A 25,507-nucleotide genomic window follows, 5' to 3' on the forward strand; every position below is an offset into this window, starting at 1 on the left:
TATATATATATATATATAGTTAGGTTGGTTAGGGTACCTAAAGTCGTACTTTGGGGAAGAAAAGTTTAACGCGTTGAATGCCATTGGCATACCTGCCAACTTTTGATCCTTTCGCAGATGATTTTCCCCAGTGGTAGTAAAATGGAATTTAAGTTACAAATTTAGACAGAAACTTACGATGCATTTGAAAGAGGCTTAGGCAAAATAACAATACAAGTATTACATATTAATTCATATGCTTAATTTTTTTAAAAATAGTGGTGGTCAAAAAGATTATAATTAAGTTATAAATGCAAGGAATATATAGAAAGCATACATTTTACTACCACTTTAAATATAGGAATAAAATTTTACGTCAAATGCGTAAAAGTTGGCAGGTATGCATTGGGGTCACTGGTGACCGGAACTGAGTTTGTTCGTAGCGTCACGGGGGTCACCGTTGAAGCCAAGATTATTAGAAACACATAATTCGAGTAAATTTTTAATTTTTTTATATCATTATCGTTACTAAAATGGTTTGAAGAAATTAATGCAATATAGAACACACAAAAATAGTTTTATTTATATACACAGAGATGCCAACTTGCTCAGAACAGCAAATATATATTTTAAAGTGGTAGTTTAGCAACTGTGTGTCTCGGTTTTATAAATTCAATTTAGTGGATTTTCATGCACCATTATCTCTAAACAATTTGTAGACTTAGATAATTCACCACTGTTTTCAAATATGTCATGGGGTCTCCCAGGCCGAGCAATATCGCCCGCCAAACGCAGTGTGAAGCTTGGAGGTGGCGGGTTCGAATCCCTCCGTAACCCTGGATGTATTCTTTGTGATGTTCTTCTCTAAATTGTTCTATCTGTCCTTCAAAGGTTTATAAGCCTGCAAATGTATGTAATTTCACTAAAACAATGTGTCATGCTAAGCCTTTTTAAAACATACCTGTCAACATTTAATCCTTTCGCGCAGGATCTTCCCAATTGGTAGTAAAACGAAATTTAAATTACAATTTTAGGCAGAAACATACGCTGTATCAAAGATAGTATGAAGGTGAAGAGCCGTGTATGAAAGATTTTATCTTCAACGCAGAAAAAGGCACCGATGATTCATGCTGTATTTCATAACCAAAAATTCCTAAAAATCCTAAATATGATATCTTTCACTTATTTTAGCCTAAATTAATACAAAATAATAAAACAAAAATTATGACGAATCTGCGTAGTAAAAAGTCTGCGTCAAAGAGTTTTTAAGTCATGGTAATCAGTGACATTTATTTCTGTAAAAATAAGCAAGAAATGAATTGATTTTTCTACCAGGTAAGAGCGGCGAATACATGAAATTACTCTAGTGCGTTTAACCTTTTCGCGATGGGCGAGTCATGAATGTATTCGTACGAAATCAGAGTCGGGAGAGTATAAAATAAAAAACGGTAGCTTAAATTTGAGTACAGCTAGTTTGACAGACTTACATACTTACCAACTTTTACGCATTTGGCGTAAAATTTAATTTCTATATTTAAAGTGGTAGTAAAATGTATGCTTTCTATATATTTCTTGCATTTATAGACTTAACATATAATTTTTTTGACCACCACTATTTTTATAAAAAATAAGCATATATATATCAATATGTAATACTACCAGTAACATACCCTCCAACTGCTACAAAATTTCCGTAGTTTCAGAAATCTTCTTTTCTGACGGTAGCAAAATTAATGTCTTAATATTTAAAAAAAAATAATTTTAGCGTAACTTGTCCACTATTACTTATAAAAGTGCAGACCATATAGCTAGATTCTTAAGTTATGATAAAAGTTTTATGAGAGATTCATTTGCTTTAAAAATTTCTGCTTTGGTTCGCTACCACTAGAAAGAATTATTTTCAAAATCCTCATAAGTTGGAGGGTATGCAGTAGTCCTTCTCTATGCCATTAGTACCAGTCGCCCTAGGGCATAATATCAGATTAAGAGGTCAGGTGCCTTAACAAATCCAGTTCGTCGTCGTGATAGTCCGCATAAGCTGTTTCAAAATGCTGCGTATGCAGGGATGCCAATTGCTCCGCTCTCTGAAATAGTTTTAATAAAGTGGTAGCAAATTATATAGTAAAATTCGTTAAAGAAAGATAGTTACGCCTACTTTTTAATATAGCAACCAGTAGTTTGATGCATTAACGTTGCATTTTATATCATACTTGTATCTTTTGATATTTAGTAGCGTTAAAATTACTTATAATGAAAAATACTAAACTCAAAGTAACTTAAATTTCGCTACCACTAGAAAATACTGTTTTGCAAAGCGGAGCAAGTTGACATCTCTGCGTATGGTTCGGCCTAAAATTGTAATTTAAGTTCCATATAATTACCACTAGGAAAAATCATCCTCGAAAGAATTAAAAGTTGGCAGGTATGGACTTACTTTTGCCTTAAATCTAACACATCCAAGCCTTGTGTGTTTTAAGTGCAACTATATAATTTTTAATTCGAACTGAGTAGTGGTGAATTAAAAAACACAAACTATTATCACCCTTCCTCCAAATAAATTGCTATAAAAATAGTTTGGCTACCGGTTTTATATTTTTTACTCTGCTTATCGGCACCCTGAGAATGCATATATGACTGCCATACCCTCCAACTGCTACGGAATNCGCCCACAAATAAACTGCTAAAGAAATACTTTGATTACCAGTTTTATATTTTTACAATGATTGATGCAGTTTTATGCTGTCACGTATTTGTGACAGTCGGCGCGAAAGGGTTAAGCTCTGATAAAAGTTTTATAAGAGATCCATTTGCTTTAAAAATTTCTACTTTGGTTCGCTACCAATAGAAAGAATTATTTTCAAAATCCTCATAAGTTGGAGGGTATGTATGACTCTTACCGTCTAGAAGAGGTTAAGGCATCTTTCAACAAAATTTTTTCTTGGTATTATAAGACAAAGAAACAATAGTGCCTTCTAGACCCTAATCTTAGTATTTGTCGCAGCAACCCTTTCGCGGTTGCTATTTTGAAATCATTGCAAGAAGAAATCTAGGAAATCACAATGTAAAATTTTTTGTCAACTATTATTAGTCACAGTTAATAAATAAAAGTGATAGCTTTTTATTTGACTTAATGTTTTGTATACCATATTTAAGAATCAAAATATCATCAGTTTGTAATACATCGGTTGTTAATAAAATCGCATGAACTTGCTTAGGGTCAACGCCTCCTATAACTGAAAGCCTCCACACGGTTTTGTATAGGCAGTCCGATCAGACCACTGTGAAGGATATCCAATTAACGAACGAGTCATTTAATACAGAATGTAGTTAAAATAAGAAAGTGGTAGTAAATATATGTCTAAAAATTTATTTCATTTATGAATATTACTGGTTAGGCGCCTTATTCACTTGTCAACCACTACAGATTCAATTCTCAAATATATAAGATTAATTTCTCTCAATTACTTCTATAAAAGGTTTTGGGTTCATGCGCACAACTGGTTCACTTTTTAAGCAGTCTGTGCGGACTACTTATGAAAGACCGTGTGGAGGCTTCTTGATGTAGGAGGTGATTCAGAAAAGCATTCGTGCAAAATCAGAATAAAGTTGCAATTATATTAAAAACGGTAACTTAGATGTAGTCGTTGCTAATTTGACAGACTTTGCTTTTACTTTAATTATTGTTAGTTTAATCATATATATAATCAACGTTAATTCAAAGTATAACTAAATTTTATTTTGAACAAAGTAATGGTGAATTAAATAAATCAAACAATTATAACTCCGCCGACAAATTAATTGCTAAAGAATTACTTTGATTACCAGTTTTATCTTTTAACCCTGGTTGATACGGTTTTATGCTGGCACGTATTTGTGACAGTCGGCGAGAAAGGGTTAATGATCATAACATATACAGAGATGCCGACTGCTCCGAACATGCCAAAATAATTTAAAAAAAACGGTAAATAACTACAAATTAAATTTTGCAAATAATTGATTGCTTTTGCTTGCTTTTTCAAAGGTATAGCATGACATAAGTACTATACAGTGGTGAATTATATAAGCATACGAATTATTTAGAAATAGTGGTGGATAAAAATCTACTAAATTGAATTTATTAAACCAAAAATCACACATTAATAAACTACCACTCGAAAATATTTATTTACCGTCCGGAGCAAGTTGGCATCTCTGCATATAGGTCTAGAACTGTTCTTTACTCGAAAAGGAAAAATAGTATTGATTTACATTTAGATTCAAAATCGCCATTGAACTGCCAACCCGATTTTGAGTTTACGACTATCAATATTCAACTTTGAAGTCTTGTAATTTTGGACTCAATCTAGAAGACAAGGAAACTCCTTTATTAAGCATTGGGACAAACTAGGCTTCGTGGAGGACTTCGTTAGGGAATTTGTGTTACATGGAGGAAAAAAACTCGAAATTCTCCCACGGTTAGCCAGACGGCAAAGGGATTCTAATCCACGATCCATCTGCAACTAAGAATATTTTATGTCAGCACTGTGGTTGGGGCGAACCGGGAGCAGAACTCGAATCGACCAGCCAACGCTGGGATCGAACCGCAGAGTTGATATAGTAGGTAGATGAATCAAGCTCGCTTTATTCCTTCCGAAAAGACAAGCTACAGATTATAAGTAAAGATCTGAAGTCACGTGATGGAAAGAGTGCAATGCATGGTGCAATATCTGAAATGTTGGCGAGCAAAATTTTTTAACCAGCTTCATTACGATATTACCGAAAAACAACCAATCGCAGCTCTTGAGAGAGAGAAAATAAATAATTTCGTTAATCACATTTCGTTAGTTTTTAGTTATTAAATTGGTTTTTAAAACAAACGGAGTTTTTTCTTAACAAATAATTTTTATTTAATATACTGTCTTTATTAAAAAATTTAAGTAGTTCTCGTTTTTACCCTTATCACTATTCCATAAAAATTTTTGTTCATTATATAAAAATTAAAAGCGATATTCTGCGCAGCTTATATTTATTACTATATTCAGAAAAATTTTGTAAATGTTTTTTTATTACAAAAACCTATTTTCTTAAAAAAAAAAATTAACAATGTATGTTGTAATAACTGTATAACCTCAAGGTTTAGTTATTTTTTTTAAAAAAATAACTTCGATAAAATAACTTTGTACCTACCAGGGCTTAAAATGTAAAATATTGCCTTTCTTTTTTAATGAAACATAAGTTTGTTTAAAAAATAAATTTAATCTTTACGTTTTAAAAGTTTTATTACTGAAAGATAAAACAAATTGAAAAATTAAAAGGATTGTCGGAAAAAAAATTCGATGCTTAGAAATAAAATAAGGGGAAAAAAATTCAATTTTAATATGTAAAAGATATACTGTCTAAATATGAAATAAAATATTCAATAAATATAGTATATGAAATAATATAAAGGTTTTCAGTGCCTAATAGAGAAAAATATAAGATTAAAGGCATTGAACTAATAAAATAAAATAAAAAAAGTGTTCAATTAGACATTTTTTTTGTACTAAATGAACAATCCAATCCCATAGATTAAAAGAAAAACTTAAATGTCCACTCAAAGTGACTCGTAGAAAAGCTTTAGAAATTTAAAAAAAAAAAAAAATTAAATAAAAGAGAAAACAATTAGAATTTTTTATTTGTACTAAATGTAGATTCAAACTGATAAATATAATCAGAAAAGCATTACTTATATTGTGATAGAAATTGTAATTTATACAACTATTTAAGAACTATAGTAAAATATATATTTACTAATCTTTATACAGAAAACCAGTAACTTTAAAAAGTAACAGTTAAAAATATTTTATTTTACAATTAAAAATCATTTTAATCATTTCATAGATATTAAAGAAAATTACAATGCCCCTACATAAAAAATACATACTTCTTAAAAATAGTAAATGCATTTAAAACCAGGGCTCGACGGCCAGGGTCGAAAATTCCCCGCGGACAACGAATATCTCGAATCCGACGTCCGCGCTGACGGCCATTTTCCCGTTAATGTCGGTGATACATTTTCAATTTTTGTTATCTTACAAGAGTCTAGCTCCTCACTTCTAAAATGACCCTCTAATCTAGAAATACAGCAACATACTGCGCATGGTGGAATTGATGTTTTCTCTGTCTCCCGTACGCGAATTGCCAAAACATACCGTAGATTGCAAAGGGGTGGCGAAAATTTCTATTGGCGTCAAAGGAGCGTTCTCGCAAATCGCCAAACAGCTGTGTGCTTATGTTTTTGTTTTATTTTCGGTATCGCATAGCATTCAACAAGTTAGATATGGGTACTACATTTCAATTAAGCGGGACTTCATTTGATTCTTCTGCATCAAATAAAATATAAAGCTTTTTTTTTGTTATAGCGCCGACGTAATCGTTTGTATCTGTTGACTAAATTGTGTTTATTAGCGTTTTTTAAAAGATCGTAATAGAACTAAGATAGAAAAATTACACATTATTACAATTTACACATTATTACATGATTAAAATTTTTTTTTTATTGTTTAGCAGAGTTTTAGTTTCAAATTCTATATTCATTAATTAAACTTAATGGTTCTGCTCGATAACCATTTACAATTTTTTTAAAATTTTATTTAAATTTTCTGTTATTATGAAATTTTTTAAATATTTTTTGACGTAGAGATTATTTAGCAATAATGCGAAAAGCTGAAATTTATAAATGTATAATATTTATAAATGTTTAAGAGAATTTTTAGCAGCTATTTTGTACTAATTATTTTAATTGAAATGTTCATTATACGCAGTTTTATAATAATAATCGTAAAATTCATTGAACAATTGAGTATTACATTTTAAAATGCAAGTATAATTTAATAATTATTTCATTTTATAACTGCAAAACGGTAGATAAGTAACTTCGTTATAAAGTTTTACATGATACGAGAATATTATACGATTGCTTTATAATGAAAGAACAACAATTTAAGTTTTAAACTTTTTGTGGAAAAGAAAAAATTGAAAATTTCTCCTGTCATCGGTGTTAGCGATTAGAGAGTCTTTTATCGTATAAATATTAAGTCAGTATTGTTCCCTTTTAAATAAAAATGCATTTTGCTCCGGAAAAAAAAATTACTTGAATTTTGTCGATAGAAATTCCCTAATTATAGCAGCAAAAACTTTTAAATTTCTAATCAAACTTTCCTTCATTATAATTTTGTGTAAATAATTATTATTAATAATATAAATGACTATTGAAAGGAATTAATTGAGAATGTCCAATTTTAATGAATTAACTGTTTACGCAATCAGATTAATAATTTTTTTCATAATTTACAAATGGAGAAAAAGTCTTTACAGTTTAAAAGTGAAGAGAAAAATATAGTTGAGATTAAATTTATAAAGTAAGCACAACCCGAAGGAGATTGAAGTAATGGCATTAAAATCGAAATTTCAAAAAAAAAAAAAATCACGTTTTAGTGTACAGTGAGCAGTAAACAAAAATCTAAAACTAACTTTTGATCTAATGATCAGATGTTTACGTTCTAGGACTCAATCTTAATGGATCGAGAGGGTGAATTCAAATATGCCGCTTAATTATAGCAGACAATATATTTTAAGTTCGGAAATCAGACACTAAAACGAGCCTACTTTGAGAAATTTTTTTCCTGCGTATTCGGATTTTTGATCCCCAGTATATAGGGGTTGCCGCAATCTGGAAATATTATCCCAATAGTTTGGTCAGGAAAGCAATGCAATGTTAGGACCCCTTAGTGTTAACCTTACTTTTTGCGCATTTCACCATATCTTGGGAACTTTCCAGTGAACTTTTAAGTGAATTGAAAATTTTTTGCACTCAATGTTTTAATGTTCATTTAATTTAGAATTTCCTTCATTCCCTACCACTATTGTAAGATATTTACTTTTCACCTAACTTGTAAAATTAAAAAGTTTAGAATTCTTTACAAAATCACTCAGGCGAAGTGATTGCCTTTTATTTAAATCTTATTTAGAAGGTATTTTTCTTAAAGTATTTCATTTAAAGTTTTTATCATTTTAAGTTGAAATGAATGTCGCCCTGCTTTGCATAGTTCAAAAATTATTTCAAAGGAAACATAACTTAACATTAAACACTCAGGACTTACAATTATAAATCAAACAATCACTACATTTATTTATTAAAAAACACTCTTATGAACTGATAATAAATTGATCTAAGTCCTAAATGTGAGTTCTATAATATATAATTTATTTAAACTCAGTATAAACATCTGACCTCTGTTGTCGCCAATGGCTCAATTTTAAAATATAGTTTTTCTTTTACAAATTTTCGGATATTTTCATATGAAGGATAGTATTAGTTCGAGAATTAAAAATTTTTGTTTAAAAAAGTTGTTAAAAATTATAATTATTATTAATACTTGACAACAGTAAATATAAATAAATTTTTAGTAAAATTTTTTTAATTATGTTATTTTTTAATTCAGTTATTTATTTAATTATGTTTTTAATTACCTAATTCATATAACAGTATTTAGGAATCTATAAATTTATGCTACGTATGATCGTTGCAGAATAACACATGCAGACTATTTNAATAAAATATATTTTTAAAATTGTGCATTTTCTATTAATTGCATTTATTATTCTTATACTGAAAGAGTATCAAAGTATTTATGACCTCCATAATAAATGAAGTATTTACGGACTTTTATATATATTAAGGAATTGAATCAATTTTTCACCAAGTTTAAGATCTCATCCCATTGAACAAAAAGTTATTTACTAAATATTTTTTTACAATAAATGCTTCTAGTAATAAAACAAACGCGATATAGGTCATTGAAGAAAAATCCCTTCATTTGTACATTTTTCCCTTCTTGAAATTATTTCACATATTTCTTTTTTCACTAGCGAATTTCCGATTACTTTAAAATTTTAAAAAATATCGATTTTTTCATTTGCAAGAAATTTTTACTTTAAAGCGTGATAGATAACATTTTTGAATACTCCAATTTTTTTTCTAATAAATAATATGTCTTTGTTAATTTCTAAAAAAAAATGTTCATAAAAAAGTTTACATTATTCTTTTTTTCAAGATTGATTTAACAGAGAAAATCGCTAAATTAAAACAGGTTATGTTTTCTTACAATAAAAGTTAAATAGAATTACTTCTTCAAAATAGCCTTCCAATAAAACATGGCATTAAAATGTTACGTTATTTTTTGTGATTGGTTCATTAATAAATTATTTTTATTTCTTCACAAACACAATTCTTGTAAAAAAAATTTTAAAAATTAAATCTGTTATATCAAAAAACTAGATTGTTTTATAAAATACAAATTATTGCGCTTAGTAAAATATAAATACAGTTTATTTGTAACGTGATCCTAAGAATAAAAAGGTTATTTTCTTTTTTAATTCTCTACTAAAATGAATTAATGAGTTATTTTTATTCATCATGGCTAGTCGAGGAGGAGAAAAAAAATATCGAATTTCACTGTTTAGGTTAATGTAATTTCGTTCTCCCACCACATTTACACGTAATCCATCGCCAATTCCACATGCAATCGCCTAGTTTATAATCTACGGTATGTTTTGTCAATTTCAGCAATGAACTTCAAAAAAAAAAAAAAAAAAAAAAAAAAAAAAACATGACGTACTGGTCTTAAACAAGAAGCGTAAAACGCAATTATGAACATCTACCTAAATGGAAAACCCCTTTCAAATTTTTGTGCAGAAACCTCTGTAAATCATTAGCTTGATTGTGAAACTGTCAAACGTCATATTTAATTCATTTAAAAAACGCAGTACCCTCGTACAAATTGACATTCCAGATAACTTGACATTTGTCATTTAAATTATTTCATAAAAGAAATAAATTATTTCATAAAAGAAGTAAATTATTTTATAAAAGAAATAAATTATTTCATAAAAGAAATAAATTATTTTATAAAAGAAATACTAGGTTCCTATTAGTAACCTAGTAATCCTTTTATTATTGTATAATGTAATCCTAGTATTTGTAATCCTAGTAACTACTAATTCATTGTGTAATTTATATAAATGTTTGTAATAAATAAGAGAAAATTATATTTTTATTTATTTAGAAGCAACTGGTTAGTTTCAAAGGAGGACGGGTACATTGTTGGACAAGCCGTCCTCGGAGACGGGTAAAATTTTTGAGTTTTTTCGAGCCCTGTTTAAAACTATATCTTTTAGCTAGCTAGCATAATATATATACAATCTATACAAAGGTAAAAACAGTTCAAATTTCTCAACAAAGGTTCAGGATGTTAAATCTTTATAATTCCGAATACTTTCTACTCGTATCAGCATCACAGCCAGCTTTTAGCCTTGGCCGTCTGAACAGTTTATTCCATACCAATCCATCAGATGCTCCTCCTACTCCTATATAACTCAGCCACCTTTATGTTAGGTTTTCTGAATTTGTTACACTAATTCACAGCTGTATTTTATTCTCCATTTTCTTAACACTTTCATGTCCGATGACACCAACGTGTTGTCACGTGAAAACCAAACGTTAGCTGCCGGTGACAACACGTTGGTGCCATACGCAAGCCTTACACTAACAGCCGGTGACAACACGTTGGTGCCATGTCCAAGCCAAACGTTAGTGGCCGGTGGTAGTAAAATTCGTTAAAGAAAGATAGTTTCGCCTACTTTTTAATATAGTAACCAGTAGTTTGATGCTTTAACGTTGCATTTTATATCATACTTACATTTTTGATATTTGGAGGTGAAAAAATTACTTATGATGAAAAATACTAAACTAAAAGTAACTTAAATTTCGCTACCATTAAAAAATACTATTTTACAAAGCGAAGCAAGTTACACGGAACCAGTTACATGGTAAACTTATCACTAAATTTATGCGGACAGCATAATGTTAATGTACCAAAAATTCTTCTCTAGATTTTTCATTTGTAAGTATTTGATTTATTTTTTGATTTGCTCATTTTCTAGCAGTTGCTTCCATATAGTATAATTGGTTTTACAAAGGTTTCATATAATTGTAATTTCTTTCCCTACTAAAATATTCCGATTTGAACTGTTCTCTCAATCTAAACTAACATCTATTAGCCATGTTTGTTCTACGCTAGAGCTCTAAATTTTTTCTTCCAAATATATATGTCAAAGATTTAAGCTGCGCAACAATACAAAGTTCTACCTTCTTTTTTATTAAATACTAAGTCAAGACATTTGCGATTATTATTATTAGAAACATGGTAGAATAAAGAATCATCCTTTTTTTAATCCGTACATTGGAAGTTTTTAAAAATAATTTCAGTGAATTATTTGACGTTACTAAACCAAGCATTTTTTGCACAACAAAAAATTTTTTTTGGCATTTAAGTTTCAGGTACAAAAATTATGCTTTAATTAAGTGAAATATTGCACGCATTGAAAAAATCCTAAAACTTCATTATTTTTTTGATTTTGTATAAAAATAATATTTTCTTCTTTTCGAGTCATACCATGGAGATATTTAGTTCATCATATCATTAAATTTAACAATAAAACGTTTGTGCTCATTTTTTGATTATTTAGTTAATTCAATATGGCAAATTGAAAACTTGTTATTATTTAAAATTTTAAACTATTTTTAAAGTTTATAAAAACGAAATATAATTTACAATTAAATGAATTTCATGGGATTTTTTGGGGTATGAATAAAATTTTTTATTTATATATTTTTTTCTTTAAACAAACGTTATAATGTTTATCGAATTTACTCAAAAATTTAATTTTGTACTACTGTTTCTGAAAATAAAAAGTTTTTATAGATTTGAGAATTTTAAAATGAACATAAATTAAAACTCCTTTTTGCATACAAGCATTAAATTTTGTCTTCTGGTTTGATTTCTGAACATTTTCAACTTATACTATTTCAATGAACAATATAACATTTTAATGCATTTATAAATTTCCTACATTTAAAGTAAAATTTAATGCATTTTAAGTTAAGAACTTTCTGCATTTTTCTTCTGAATTTTCAATTTCCTCGAAATCTATTTAAAATCTTTTTATTTTTGTTTTTTACTTGTAATTTTATTTGCATTTTTACTCGTTATTTTTCAGAAGTTACTTTTCTCGTCATATTTTTGCTTTTAACTCATTAGTTTTTTTTAAGGCACTTGTACTTTTACTCGTTACTTTTTAACAGTAACGTTCCCATGACTGTTACATACCTGCCAACTTTTAATCCCTTCCATTATTATTTTTCCCAGTGGTATTGAAAAGAAATTAAAACTTCAATTTTGAGCAAACAAATACGTTGTATTTGAGAAAACTTAAGTTGACAACGAGGATAGTAACGCATATTAATATATGTGCTTAATTTTTGTAAGAATAGTGTTGATCAATATCATTTAAAAATTAAGATAATAAAAGAAAAAATAATATATAATTACTACCACTTTAAATATAAAAATAAAATCTTCCGGAAAATCCGGAAGAGTTGGCAGGTATGCTGTTAGTTGAAGTTCAGCATATCTGTAGTATTGTCTTTTCTGAAAATGGTTCAAGATTTCAATATGGAAAAAAGCCACAGCTTTGAGAAAATGAAAACCGTGTGCGGTCCAGTTTTTTGATGTTTATTGCAATGAAACCTTACTGCATTACTTAGGCTCATAAAAATTTGCGAAAAATGAAAATAAGGCATTGATTTTGATAATTTTTATCTAGGTGGAAAAAAGTCACCGAATTGGCGGTTTTTAAAAAGCTTAAATTACTTTTAAAACATTTAATTTATTTGTCTGCTATTGAGCTCAAATAATTCTATATAGGAAAATGACATAAATAGTTTTTCACATGTAACGCCACGCTAATTTTACATGGCTTGCCCATCTGGCAACGGTAAATAACTACAAAGTAAATTTGCAAATATTAGATGGATTTTGCTATTTTTTTAGAAGGTTTATTATGACATATCTGACAACAGTGGTGAATTATGTAACCCTACAAATTATATAGGAATAGTGGTGGGTAAAAATCTACTGAATTGAATTTATTAAACCAAGAATCACAATTGATAAACTACCACTTTAAAATATATATTGCTGTCTGGAGCAAGTTGCCATCTCTGAATATGTATGGCACCCCCAATCTATAACAGAACTCTTAGTCGATAAAATAACTTCTTTTAGTAAATATTGAATACATTTTCTGCAATTCCATAAAAGAGTGTAAATTTTATAGTTCTATATCATTTAATACGCTGTCAGTCGCAGCCTATGTGAAAGGTCTGTGTCAGCAAGCGGTGGCAGACGCAGCCTAAATGTAATTTCAGTGTCAGCCACCGGTGGTTGACGCGGCCTAAATGGAAAGTCCAGTGTCAGCCACCGATGGCTGACGCGGTGCTCAACGTGTTAAAAATGTTGCTTTGCTTAAAGTCTAAGACTTAATCTATGGCTTTTTTATTTTCCTTTGCGAAAAAAATTTGAAAGACCATGTTAAACACACATTTTAAGCAATGCTAAATTTTATAAAAGATCATTTTGATCAATTCCCATTTTTTAAAAAGGTACGTTACGAACGATGCCAAAAATCAAAAATAAACGTTTTTCTTTCCTACATAAGCACACATCATTATTCATACATCATTGATATGTCATCAAAACATTTATAATTTAATTTCAATATCATACTATATAAAAAAAATTCTACTTATTAAAATGTTTAACTTACCCCTAAAACATTTAAATGTATTAATCCTCAAAACAAACATATAAATATTTTTTGAATAACAGATATATTGAATCCAAAGCAATTTATGGAATAAGATAGCCTCGCCAATGAAAGGAAATAATGACATATGCATACAATAGAAAATAAACTTAATTGTGTTAATTAAAACATCGCACTATATTCACGATACATTTCCGATTTTGAGTTGATATAGGGTTAAACGTTTTATCTTTTTTTGTTTTTTTGACCTTCCCACTCACAAACAAGGATGGCAATTAATATTTGATCTCTGAATTGTCAAACACAAGTCTCTTCTTTTCTTTTTATGTTTTTTCCAATCTCTTAGTTTACTCATTCATGAACCTGCCGTAACCTGATTAAACATTTTTTTTTGTTAAAAAATGTAACATTTTTACAGAATACATTTTTTATATGTATAATTTTACAGAAATAATTGCTCTAAAAGTTTGGCATCAAAATTTTATTAATACATTATTTAACAAATTAATATAATAATAATAGTTTTAATGTATAAAAAATGCTCCTTAATTATTTCATACTGAAGATCTGATTGTTCTGCTGTTAATTGGTTGAATTGGTCTGTGATTACCAGTTATTTTGCATTCACTAATGTCCACCCCATTAGTTTTTCCTACTGAATAAACCTGTCGGAATTCAGTAAGCTGCAAAAAAAAATGTAAATAAGTAAAAGAAGTAAATATATGAGGCTGAATGCATGAACAGCAAATGACAACTTTTGTGACTTAAAAAAAGAATAAGAAGAAAATAACTTTTCTAAGACAACACTACTGTGTAATAAAGACAAATTTATTTATTGTAATACTTTTTCAAAAATTTCCAAATTTATACAGTGAAAAATATTAATTTTTCACTCTATTTCCATTAAGCTTCAAACTAAAACCTAAAACAAGCCTAACTACTAATACGGAAAAGATTACACTGGGAACAAATTTTTATGTAAATTAATCTTACCTAACAGTGTTAGCCATACCCTCCAACTGCTACGGAATTTCCGTAGTTTCAGAAATCTTCTTTTCAGACGGTAGCAAAATTNTATTTTCACTTTTCCCGGCGGGAACGAGTTAAAGTCACTGCTCCACCCAGGGGTGAAAGCGAGACGGAAAAGAGGAAAGTCTGGTAGTAAAACCATTTCAGTTATAACTAGTTTTCGGGAGGAGTTAACTTATTATTTTTAAAACTATTCAACAATATCCACTTTATCCTTGGAATATAGGCAGTTTCATATATAGACTAGAATTATAAAAGAAATCTTGATAGTTACAAATATTTTATTTTTCTCGAAAAAAATGCGAAAATGGAATGTCTTGCTATATAAGGGCTTTCAGCCATGGACCCACCGGTGGGTCAACCCGGCCTGAACGCGTCAAATCCATACCTGCCAACTTTTACGCATTTGGCGTAAAATTTTATTTTTATATTTAAAGTGGTAGTAAATATATACTATTTTTTCTTTTATAAATTTATTTTTCAAATGATTTTGATCACCACTATTTTTAAAAAAATTAAGTATATAGAATAATATGCTTTACTATCATTGTTGTCAATTAAAGCTTTCTAAAATACAACGTATTATTTTGCTTACAATTGAAATTTTAATTCTATTTTACTACCACTGAGAAAAAACATAATGGAACAAACCAAAAGTTGGCAAGTATGCAAATCTGAAATTAGCTTTTGCTTCTAAGGCTACATACTTTTTTCAAAATGATATTTTCAGTTTGGTTTGTGCTTTGTACAAGTTTATGAAGTTTAATGTACAAGTTTATAAAGAAGTTTAATGTACAAGTTTATAAAGAAGTTTAATGTACAAGTTTATAAAGAACGTACAGGCTTACATACATGCATACACTTGTCTGTCTGTTTGAAAATAACACTTAAGACTAAATAACATTTAAGACCTTATCGTATTGCATCGTATTATCGCCTTCTTCCTACCACTCCCAACGAAGCAGAGAAGTGGCGACATTTATTATTCGCTCGAGTGAATTTATAAAAATTCTGGTTAGGAAAAGATTACTGAATTGCATAAAAACTGTAACTTGCTGAGAGAAACAGATTGCAGCTTTATAATCAACGACCGATTCAAAAGTTTTGAGATCCGTTCAAAAATCTCATGCAACAGAAAACAAAAACAAAAAATAATAATTTGGTGCTTCTAATAAACTATTTTATTTAAAGCTTGTTTTCCGGAGGGAGTAAAGTAACCATTAGTACCACACAGTATCTGTGGAACTCATGATCGCTCGAGTGAATTTTGAGAGCCACAATCTGGGAAATAATGTCCCAATAGTGTGGTCAGGAGAGCGGTCGTAAGTTTGGATCCCCTTAATGTTAATTTTACATTTTTGGTATTTCGTTATATCTCGGGAACGTTTCAAAGGAATTGAAAATTTTTTCCCGCAATTATATAATTCGTTTGTCCAATGATAATTCTATGCAAAATGTAACTTTTAGTAAGTATTAATTATTTTTTTCTTATTTTATTCGAAAATAGTTGAAAAATTTTTGAATTGTAAGGTTGAAAATTTTTTACGTCATTTTAAAGAATATAATTTGTAATTTTAAATTGAATGTAATTGTAAATTGAAAAAAAAAACACATGTTTATTTAAAGAAAATACATTTTTGTGTCGAATTTCAGTGCTTAAAATATCGTTCTCACTAACTAAATAGCATATTCGAGGTCACCCCCTTGAACCAGTAGACTGAGTCCTAGAACCTAAAGATCCAATCATTAGATCAAAAGTTATTCAGGATCCATTTATTTCTTCGCGCACTGTACATTTAAAATGCTTAATTTTTACCGTCATCTCAAACATTCGAAGTGTTTGTGAAATATTTTTTCAGTTAGTAGTAACTAATGCAAAATCTCTTAAAACATATAGAATTTTGTATATATTTTATCAGATCTTTGAAATATGACTCTTCGCGAAAGACGGCCTAGCTTTAACCTCTATAATCTATCTCAAGAATTAAAAAAAGGTGAAGAAAAAAAAGAACATTTGTTTCGCAATTTCATTTAATTTCTAATTTGATTTCTTTGGCAAAGCTTTTTCATGCTTTCTGACGACGTATTTATAAAAGTTTTAACTTGAAAAAAATAATTGTGAGCGAAAAAGTCTTGAACAGTATCGCGGCCTCATTCAAAAATCATTCAGTATTTTCTAATTGGACCAATTTCATCTATATTTCTGTTTTCTCCTTTCTTTCAAGCTTTGAATTTTCATTGTGACCATCTTCTGATGGTCCCAATGTGAATTTGAGCAGCTGTGAATTTATATGGACAACAAACTCTCATCCATATTTCAAATATAGAAGGTTACTGCAAATACATAAAAAAAGCAAATATTTGTTTAATTGGCTAAACCAGACTAATAAGATACTAGTAAATTTCCTATAAATCAAAAATTATATAAAAATTTGTTTGCGACTTTAATAATATTATCTATACCAAAAGTACCAGTTGCCCTAGGGCAAAATTTCAGAATAAGAGGTTTGGTCAACCACAGATCGTCGTCGTCGACTTTAACAATGAAAGCTTAATTAATTAATTTTAATGTTTCAGATTTCCAGAGGTGCCATGGGCGATTTATAATTCATGACATTAATTAAAGAGATTAAAATATGCAATGTAAGTCATAGTGAAATGAATTAAATTTCCAGCGCTTTTTGCATTTTTTATCACCTGTAGCGTCTCTACAATTCATATGATACATGTGAAGTATTAAAATTTTAAATTATTGTGAAGCATAAAATTCCTTCTTCTTCTTCTTTTGATTTTTGAGCTGGGCACCCAGCCCCTATCCCATCCATCATGCTTAATTTGATAATTGTAGTAGGATTTTAACTCCTTGGGGACGGGTGATTCAGAAAAGCTTTCGTACAAAATCAGAATCAAGTTGTAATTAAATAAACAACGGTAACTTAAATGTAGTCGTTTCTAATTTGACAGGCTTACTTTGCTTTTACTTTAATTATCGTTAGTTTAATCATATATATAATCAATGTGAATTCAAAGTATAACTAAATAGTTTTATTTTGAACAAAGTAATGGTGAATTAAATAAATCAAACAATTATAACTCCACCCACAAATAAACTGCTAAAGAACTACTGTTCTTTCTAGTTTTATCTTTTTACCCTGGTTGATACGGTTTTATGCTGGCACGTATTTGTGACAGTCGGCGCGAAAGAGTTAAGGTCAGCAGTCAATGTGGTGGCTGTTGCGTAAAATTCCAGAGCTGCCAACTTCTAAAATACAATTGCAAAATATCTTGTGGAGTGGTTGGCAATTAAAATCTAAAGCTTTAAGAATTTTTGGTCATTTTGTAAACCTTTTAAAAACCTCACTACGAAAAAGCTTGAATGAAGTGCATTTTATACGACCTCTTGAATCATTTAAGTGTAATGCTGTTAAAAATTACTTTAAAGAAACAACGGGTCATACATTACCATACCAGCCAACTCTTTCAGATTTTCCGGAAGATTTTATTTTCATATTTAAAGTGGTAGTAAATATATACTATTTTTTCTTTTATAAACTCAATTTTTTAATGATTTTAATCACCACTATTCTTAGAAAAATTAAGTAGATATATTAATATGCGCTACTATCAGGGTTATCAACTTACGTTCTCTCAAATACAACGTATTTGTTTGCTTAAAGTTGAAATTTTAATTCCATTTTAATACCACTGGGAAAAATGATAGGTATGCATTACGGAAATTTCCTAAGAAAGCGAAGAAAGTTGGCAATCCTGAGATTCAATAGTTTGTTGTCCAAATAATAAAATTAAAATTTATTGGTTTTAATTAATTACTTATTTTTTCTCAAATCATGGTATACCTGTAAAAATCCAATTCTAAGAGGGTTTTTGAAAATTATCCAGATAACCCCTTCATCGCATCCAGGAGTTGTGAGAGAACCATCGTAACGATAGTAAGAGCAACCGTTTTTGACCAACTTATCTAAGTTGATATCACCTTTTACATCTAATTCCGTACCCTTATACAGAAGGGATTGTAGCATATCCGAAATTGGTCGCATACCAGTGTTGTTGAAAATGGTTGACTAAAAAAAAAAAGAAAAAAAATCATTGAGTAAGTTTGTAATTTCTCACATGGCAATCAACAAGGTATTTCGATAATCTTTTTAACACTGTTTTTCGAAGCTTTGTTGCCAACGAAAATAAAAAAGCTATAGTTTAAGTAACTTACACTTGAAGCAATGCGATTGATTAAGTTTGTAATTTCTCACATGGCAATCAACAACGTATTTCGATAATCCTTTTGACGCTGTTTTTCGAAGCTTTGTTGCCAACGAAAATAAAAAAGTCATAGCTTAAGCAACTTACACTTGAAGCAATGCGATTGATTAAGTTTGTAATTTCTCACATGGCAATCAACAAGGTATTTCGATAATCTTTTTAACACTGTTTTTCGAAGCTTTGTTGCCAACGAAAATAAAAAAGTCATAGCTTAAGTAACTTACACTTGAAGCAATGCTATTGAGTAAGTTTGTAATTTCTAACATGGCAATCAACAAGAAATTCCAATTGCTATTTCGGTAGACTTTCTAATACTGTTTTTCGAAACTTTGTTGCCAACGAAAATAAAAAAGCCATAGTTTAAGTAACTTAGTTTAACTCGCGATGATTTTAAATTACATAAATAATTTCACTGTGAAGAATTATCTGGCCTTTAGAAGAGACAAATAACTTAAGCATTTAAAAGGTTATTAAATTTTTTTAAATATCGTCAATTTGGCTACATTTTCCCACATAGATGAAAAAGATCAAAATCACTGCCTTATCCTGTAAATTTTTATGAGCTCAGGTAATCCAGCACTGGAGTAAGTTTTTAAATATTAAAGAATTAAACCACAAACGCTTTTCATTTTCTCAAATCTGTGACTTTTCTCCATATTGACGTTTTGCGGAATTTTCAAATTAAGCGTAGACAGAGCTGGCTTTAGATAGGCTAAACTTGATCCAGCAGTCATGAGTAGCAGTTGCAAGCTCACAGCAGTTATAAAAATAGCATATTATTCGACTAAAAAACATCATTTCATATACGATGGAGACATCGAAAAACAGCCTTAAGCTAAATAATTAAGACTTAAAAAAAATAATTAACTATTATTATTATTTAGTGGTAAATTCTTGCTATTCAGTGTTAAACTATATGCGTTACATATAATGTATGTATATAAACACTACATGTATATAAACTATCAGTGTTATACTATGCGTTATTAAAGTTAATTTCTGATTCCACGTGTCAGTAACAAAAATCTAAAACAAATTAGGATTAGAATAAATTGTTTCACTTCTGATCAAATATTAATAAAGTTGTGCAATTGCATACAAACCTTAAAGAATACACCAACTACGGCAATGCGTCCCTTTGCATCTGTGTGCACAAAATGTAACTGCAAAATAAGAATATCATTTAAAGCAAGTAACTTTGCATGCAACCAGAGTGAAGGGTATGTGTTTCTTTACCACAGTGGCAGCAAACCCGATTCGCGGGTAGGCTATCCACCTGCGGTAACCAAACTGTGAAACACAATAAGAACATTAATTATACAGTGAAACCTCTTGGGAGAGACCGATCTTTGTTCCACAATAAACTGCTCTTTAACAAGTTGGGCATCTGTGATAGTAGAGTTTTTTGACGAGCCACGCTAATTTTACATGGCTCGTTTGTCTCGCCACACAACTACAAACTAAATTTGCAAATATAGACAGATTTTGCTAGTTTATAAATGGTTTAGCATGACATATCTGATAAAAGTGGTGAATTATATATGCCTACGAATTGTTTAAAAATAGTGGCGGATAAAAATCTACTAAATTGAATCTATTAAACCAAGAATCACAATAACTAAGCAAATTTTGAATAAATTTTCTGCAATTCCATAAAATAGTGCGAATTTTATAGTTTTATATCATGTTATACGCTGTCAGCCAGCTGTTTCTCTCCGCCTATATTAAAGGTCAGTGTCAGCAAGCGGTGGCAGACGCAGCCTAAATGTAATTTCAGTGTCAGCCACCGGTGGTTGACGCAGCCTAAATTTAATTTTAGTGTCAGCCATCGATGGCTGACGCGGCGCTCAACGTGTTAATGGAGGTTGGTCGTTTATAGTGGTTACCTCCATTGACTTAAGAATGTTATCGTAGGCACATGATTTTTCGCAAACGATTTTAAATTTAACCAGTTTCTTAGTGCGGAAACGCCACTTGTGTTCACGTCATGAAATATTTAACGGGATTAATAAAACTCCCGATCAATAAAATTTTTAGCCTCAATAAAAATGATCCCTACTAATATAATTATGTTGAAAAACAAATTTACATTTATAAATGATAGAACTATTTTAAATAAATAAATAATTGTGTTTTAAGCTTAAGTTTGCCTTTAGTTTTATGTCATAAAAATTACTTAGCTTTAAATGATGAGAAGAATCTTGTTCGTTTGAGATGCTTATTTATTTATTTTTTTTTTTTAAACTTTTTTTTTCTAATTTAACTTTCTACTCTTAAATAAATCATTGATAGCATTGGCTTTCGTGCACTCTTACTTCAACAGGAGGTTGTATATATCTTTTAGAGATCGTCAAAAAGAGCTCTCTAAATAAGAGCCTCACTCAAATATTTTGAATACATTTTAATTTACTTGTTTGCTTTGTTATAATTTTTTGTGTGGATATATTTTCGTGTTTCCTTACTTAACCTTTTCCGCATTTGGTACAGAGGTTCGTCCGGTAGCTGGGAGAGGTTTTGATAGTCTCTCCTAAAGGTTTTCTTCAGCACCAAGTAGAAAGAAAAATTTCCGTTACGTTGTTGGCGTATGCCTGTTTAGGCAGAGCGGGTGCGATTGTTCTTGTTTTCTAGTGGCGACATCTATGGCCAAGAATTTGACTTCTTCCACACCAAGCGTCACACCCGTTTATAGGGCGGACCCATTCATACATCCATTCATTCATCCACAGATCGTAATTTTGACCTGAATCAGAGAACGATCGATCTCCAATCCAGTACCCCCATAGGTATTGATTTGTTATGGTAACATGGAGGACTTTTGCGACTCGACAGATTTAACATGCATCAGTCTCTTTACTATACGGGGAGCCTTCGGTCGGTGGGGTTCGAACCCTCGAACTCTCGGACGTGAGCCCAACGCCCTACCGAAAGTGATCGTAAATAGAGGATGTTGCTACACATAGGTGGTCTTTCCTGAAGGTTTCACTGTATTTAAAGAAATAAAATATTGGAGAACTTGAGTATTGGATGAAATGGAACAAATCAAAATCGTCATAATGAATAGATTCATATAATATTGAAATGGCTTATAATCACCAGCAAGTTTTTTGCGTTATAACAGATTTACGTTTAAAATGTTGATTTAGCAATAGGTATACACGTGTGTAAAAATTCATATTGTTTGAAATTAGGCAATTTCTGATTGGTTTCAATTGTAAATTATAATGATTTTAATTTCGAGCAATAGAAAAGAATTTGTGATTATTAAATGATTATTATTATTTATTAAAATAATCTCTATTTTAAAAAGTTGTGTTGCTGAAAAAGTATGAAGTATGCTACTTGTTTCGATTTTGTTACAATTTTTTTTAACTCTTTAAAGTCGGTAAGAATCCTGGATTAAATATATATTTAACAAATACACACATACTTTAATGCATTGGCTCATAATGTATATTTTTCAAATATACACGCGCTTTTATACCCGCTAATTTTTTTTAGTAAATTTTTCAAATAAACAGTATCAGGTCTCTCAAAAGTCCGCCACAATTTTTAAAATGGAAGCAAAATTTATGCTATAAAATATATTTATTGTATATTTATTGTTTAAAAACTGATCAATTGATTTTCAAGATCGCTATAAAGATTTGGAAACTTATTTCATATGTAGAAGTCTGATTCATGCTTAATCAAATTACAGTGAACTCTCACTTATGCACCGGTGCAAGGGGCCAAGGGAAAAAGGCGCATAAGTGAAGGAGACGCATAAGTGAGAAACTTCAAAATTCTAAAACGCAACGTAAATTGCAGTGACAACATGAATAAATATGTTTCTAAAGATGAAATGTTAATATTTATACTGTTTTGGTATTTACTATAATTATACAAAGAAAAAAGTTAACATACCTTAAGACAATTTATTTTCTTACTAAATAATCTTAATGCATGCTTGTATTTGTTTTTGTCGACGTATTTCAAAAACAGTTTTTTCCAGTTCATATAAATGGGATAAGGGGGAGTTTCAGAAGCGAAATTAAATTGTAAATAGTCAGGAATAGTGTCTAAAGCTTTCAATACTGCTGTGTGATTTGGAGGAACTTTATCATCTCGTCAGTATCATCCACCACGTTTTCATCATTCACAAGTTTTAGTTAGATATAAATGAACAGTTCTTCACAAAAAATTTGAGTTTTATGGGAGGGGGTGAAACATCACATGACAAATTTCTAAGAAAAATACTTGACGTCATAATGCTTGACTGTCACTAAACAGACCGCTTCCTTTTATTTACTCATGGTGTCCATCTGACTGCAAGTAAGTGATCGCGGTCTCTTTCATCTTTCGTATTCCACGTGTTATTTTCTTCTTCTAGAAAACAGCATGGGAGTAAAACTAACCTCTGGACTAGAGGAATGGTCATTTTCTTAAAGATAAATGGGCTGTCATTGTTGTTGGTGCAACAGATAAGACAACCTATTCAAAAATTTAGAAAGAATGTCTTTCCACAAACAGCAAAAATGAAAAGGTCACAAGGGGAAGAAAATTCAATGGTATCTAACAACATATAATTCTTTTTATCTGTAACAAGGATTGCTTATTTGCTTCATTTTTAATTTAAAACATTTTTTTTTCTTAGAAAAAGAAAAAAAAAATATTTAAAGGATAAAAAAATTTAAATGTTAGCCTAAAATTTCGGCGCATAATTGAAAATTTTATTTTTATAGCGACGTATAAACGAAGGATGTTTATCATTATTTTTATACTGAATGTACTGGGACCTATAAAAATCGTCGTATAAATGAAAAAGGTGCATAAAAGAGGTGGTGCATAAGTGAGAGGTCACTGTATATAAATTTGAAGTGGTTGCGTTCTTAGGAAACCTTTAGATGTGTTTGATGAGTAGTTTGCGACCACTTCAATATTTTTGGCGGACTTTTGGAAGCCCAGCAACATTTTTCAGCTTTAGAAATGCACATATTTTGGCAGTCTTTTCATTGAGTTGGAGACATATTTTTGGTGCCTGATTAATAATGGACATGTTTTAGTTCCAGGGATAAAAAAAAATCAACAGCTACCAACACAAGAAAATAGTTAGAAGAAATATGACCAGAATAGAAGGGTTTTTTCCGAAAATAAAGTGTTTCTCAACAAGATTAGGTCTTTTGCCATAATTTCAAGAAAAAAATAAAAGTGGCCGAGAAACTTTCCAAAACTTAAACTTATAGCAATTCTATGGATTATATGGAAGGAAAGACCCGCATAAAAAGATAGCAGAACGAAAAATAATTTCAATTCTTCATTAATTGGATAAAGTGAAGAAAATTTTTCGAAAACTGTCAGCGAAAGTCTGGTAGAATCTTTTTCTAAACTGGTTTTAAAAATTGAAGAAGAGATTATAAAATTAAATTTGGACCAAAACGTACAAATTTTTCCTATGAACTGTACCAAAACTCAATAGTTTTCATCTTTATATAAATAAAATCGATAGCGTTTAATAATAATGTAGAAAATATTGATGTTTATTATTTTAGCATTTTTATATCAATAATATTATAAATCTTAAAGAAATTTGAGGAAAAATTTCATCGATAAGAAATTATGACCGACCGATAAACATTCAGCTTAATATATTTAGTCCATACGATCTTTATCTCAATATTGTTTTCACGTATGGTGCTCCTTAAAATTTCATTCAGATCTATTTCTGATCCTGATAACATTTTCTAACCGGACCTATAGAAATGTTTGTTTTTCAGAATTGTTTAAAATTAATTCTTCAGGAAACATTTAAAAACAAGCAGAAAAATTTATAACTGAAATAATACTAGAGAAAATTTAATCAGTTTTAGTTGTGCTATACGGTTTCCAAATATGCTTTTATACCCACTTTAAAAACCATCTCTACTTTAATTGAGTACATTCAATCTGTTTTAACTGTGTTGTACAGTTTTCTAAGTGTGCTTTTATACATACTTTGAACACCCTAACTACTGTAACTGAATAAATTTAATCAGTTTTAACTGTGTTCCAAAGTGTATTTCTATAGACACTTTAAAAACTATATTTTTCTTAATTGAGTACATTTAAGCCGTTTTAACTGTGTTATACAGTTTTTTAAGTGTGTATTTATACATATTTTGAAAATCTTGACAACCGTAAATGGATACATTTAATCACTTATAATTTTGCAATACCGTTTTCAAAGTGTGTTTCTCTACACAATTTGAAAACCATAACAACTGTAACTGAATAAATTTAATCAATTTCAAGAATGGTCAGCAGGGGTGAAAGCGAGACGGAAAAGAGGAAAGGCTGGTAGTAAAACCATTTCAGTTATAGCTAGTTTTGGGGAGGAGTTTACTTATTCTTTTTTTTTAATTTTTCAACAATATCTAATTTATCTTGGAAAAGAAGCAGTTATATATATATGCCAGAATTATAAAAGAAATCTTGATAGTTACAGATATTTCATTTTTTTCGAAAAAAATGCTGGAATGAAATGTTTTACGTACCAGGTTTTTCTCTTTTCCGTCTTGCT

General features: G+C 29.8%; 2 protein-coding genes across 2 annotated transcripts in view; one reads left to right on the forward strand and one right to left on the reverse strand.

Moving 5' to 3' along the window:
* LOC107454778 (clavesin-2) overlaps window positions 1-25,507 on the forward strand; it is a 356,878-nt gene that overhangs the window by 112,643 nt on the left and 218,728 nt on the right. The gene's annotated exons all lie outside the window — the stretch shown is intronic.
* The window catches only part of LOC107446466 (carbonic anhydrase-like), a 15,785-nt gene continuing 4,489 nt past the window's right edge, over window positions 14,212-25,507 (reverse strand). Inside the window, exons 3-6 of the mRNA XM_071185767.1 lie at window positions 23,367-23,442; window positions 20,076-20,202; window positions 18,552-18,776; window positions 14,212-14,348 (exon numbers count right to left, since the gene is read on the reverse strand). Of these exons, the coding sequence (XP_071041868.1) occupies window positions 14,220-14,348; window positions 18,552-18,776; window positions 20,076-20,202; window positions 23,367-23,442 (557 nt within the window). The 3' untranslated portion in view covers window positions 14,212-14,219. The remainder of the gene's footprint in view (window positions 14,349-18,551; window positions 18,777-20,075; window positions 20,203-23,366; window positions 23,443-25,507) is intronic.

Source organism: Parasteatoda tepidariorum, chromosome 9 (genome assembly GCF_043381705.1).
Source record: "Parasteatoda tepidariorum isolate YZ-2023 chromosome 9, CAS_Ptep_4.0, whole genome shotgun sequence".
NCBI lineage: Eukaryota > Metazoa > Arthropoda > Arachnida > Araneae > Theridiidae > Parasteatoda > Parasteatoda tepidariorum.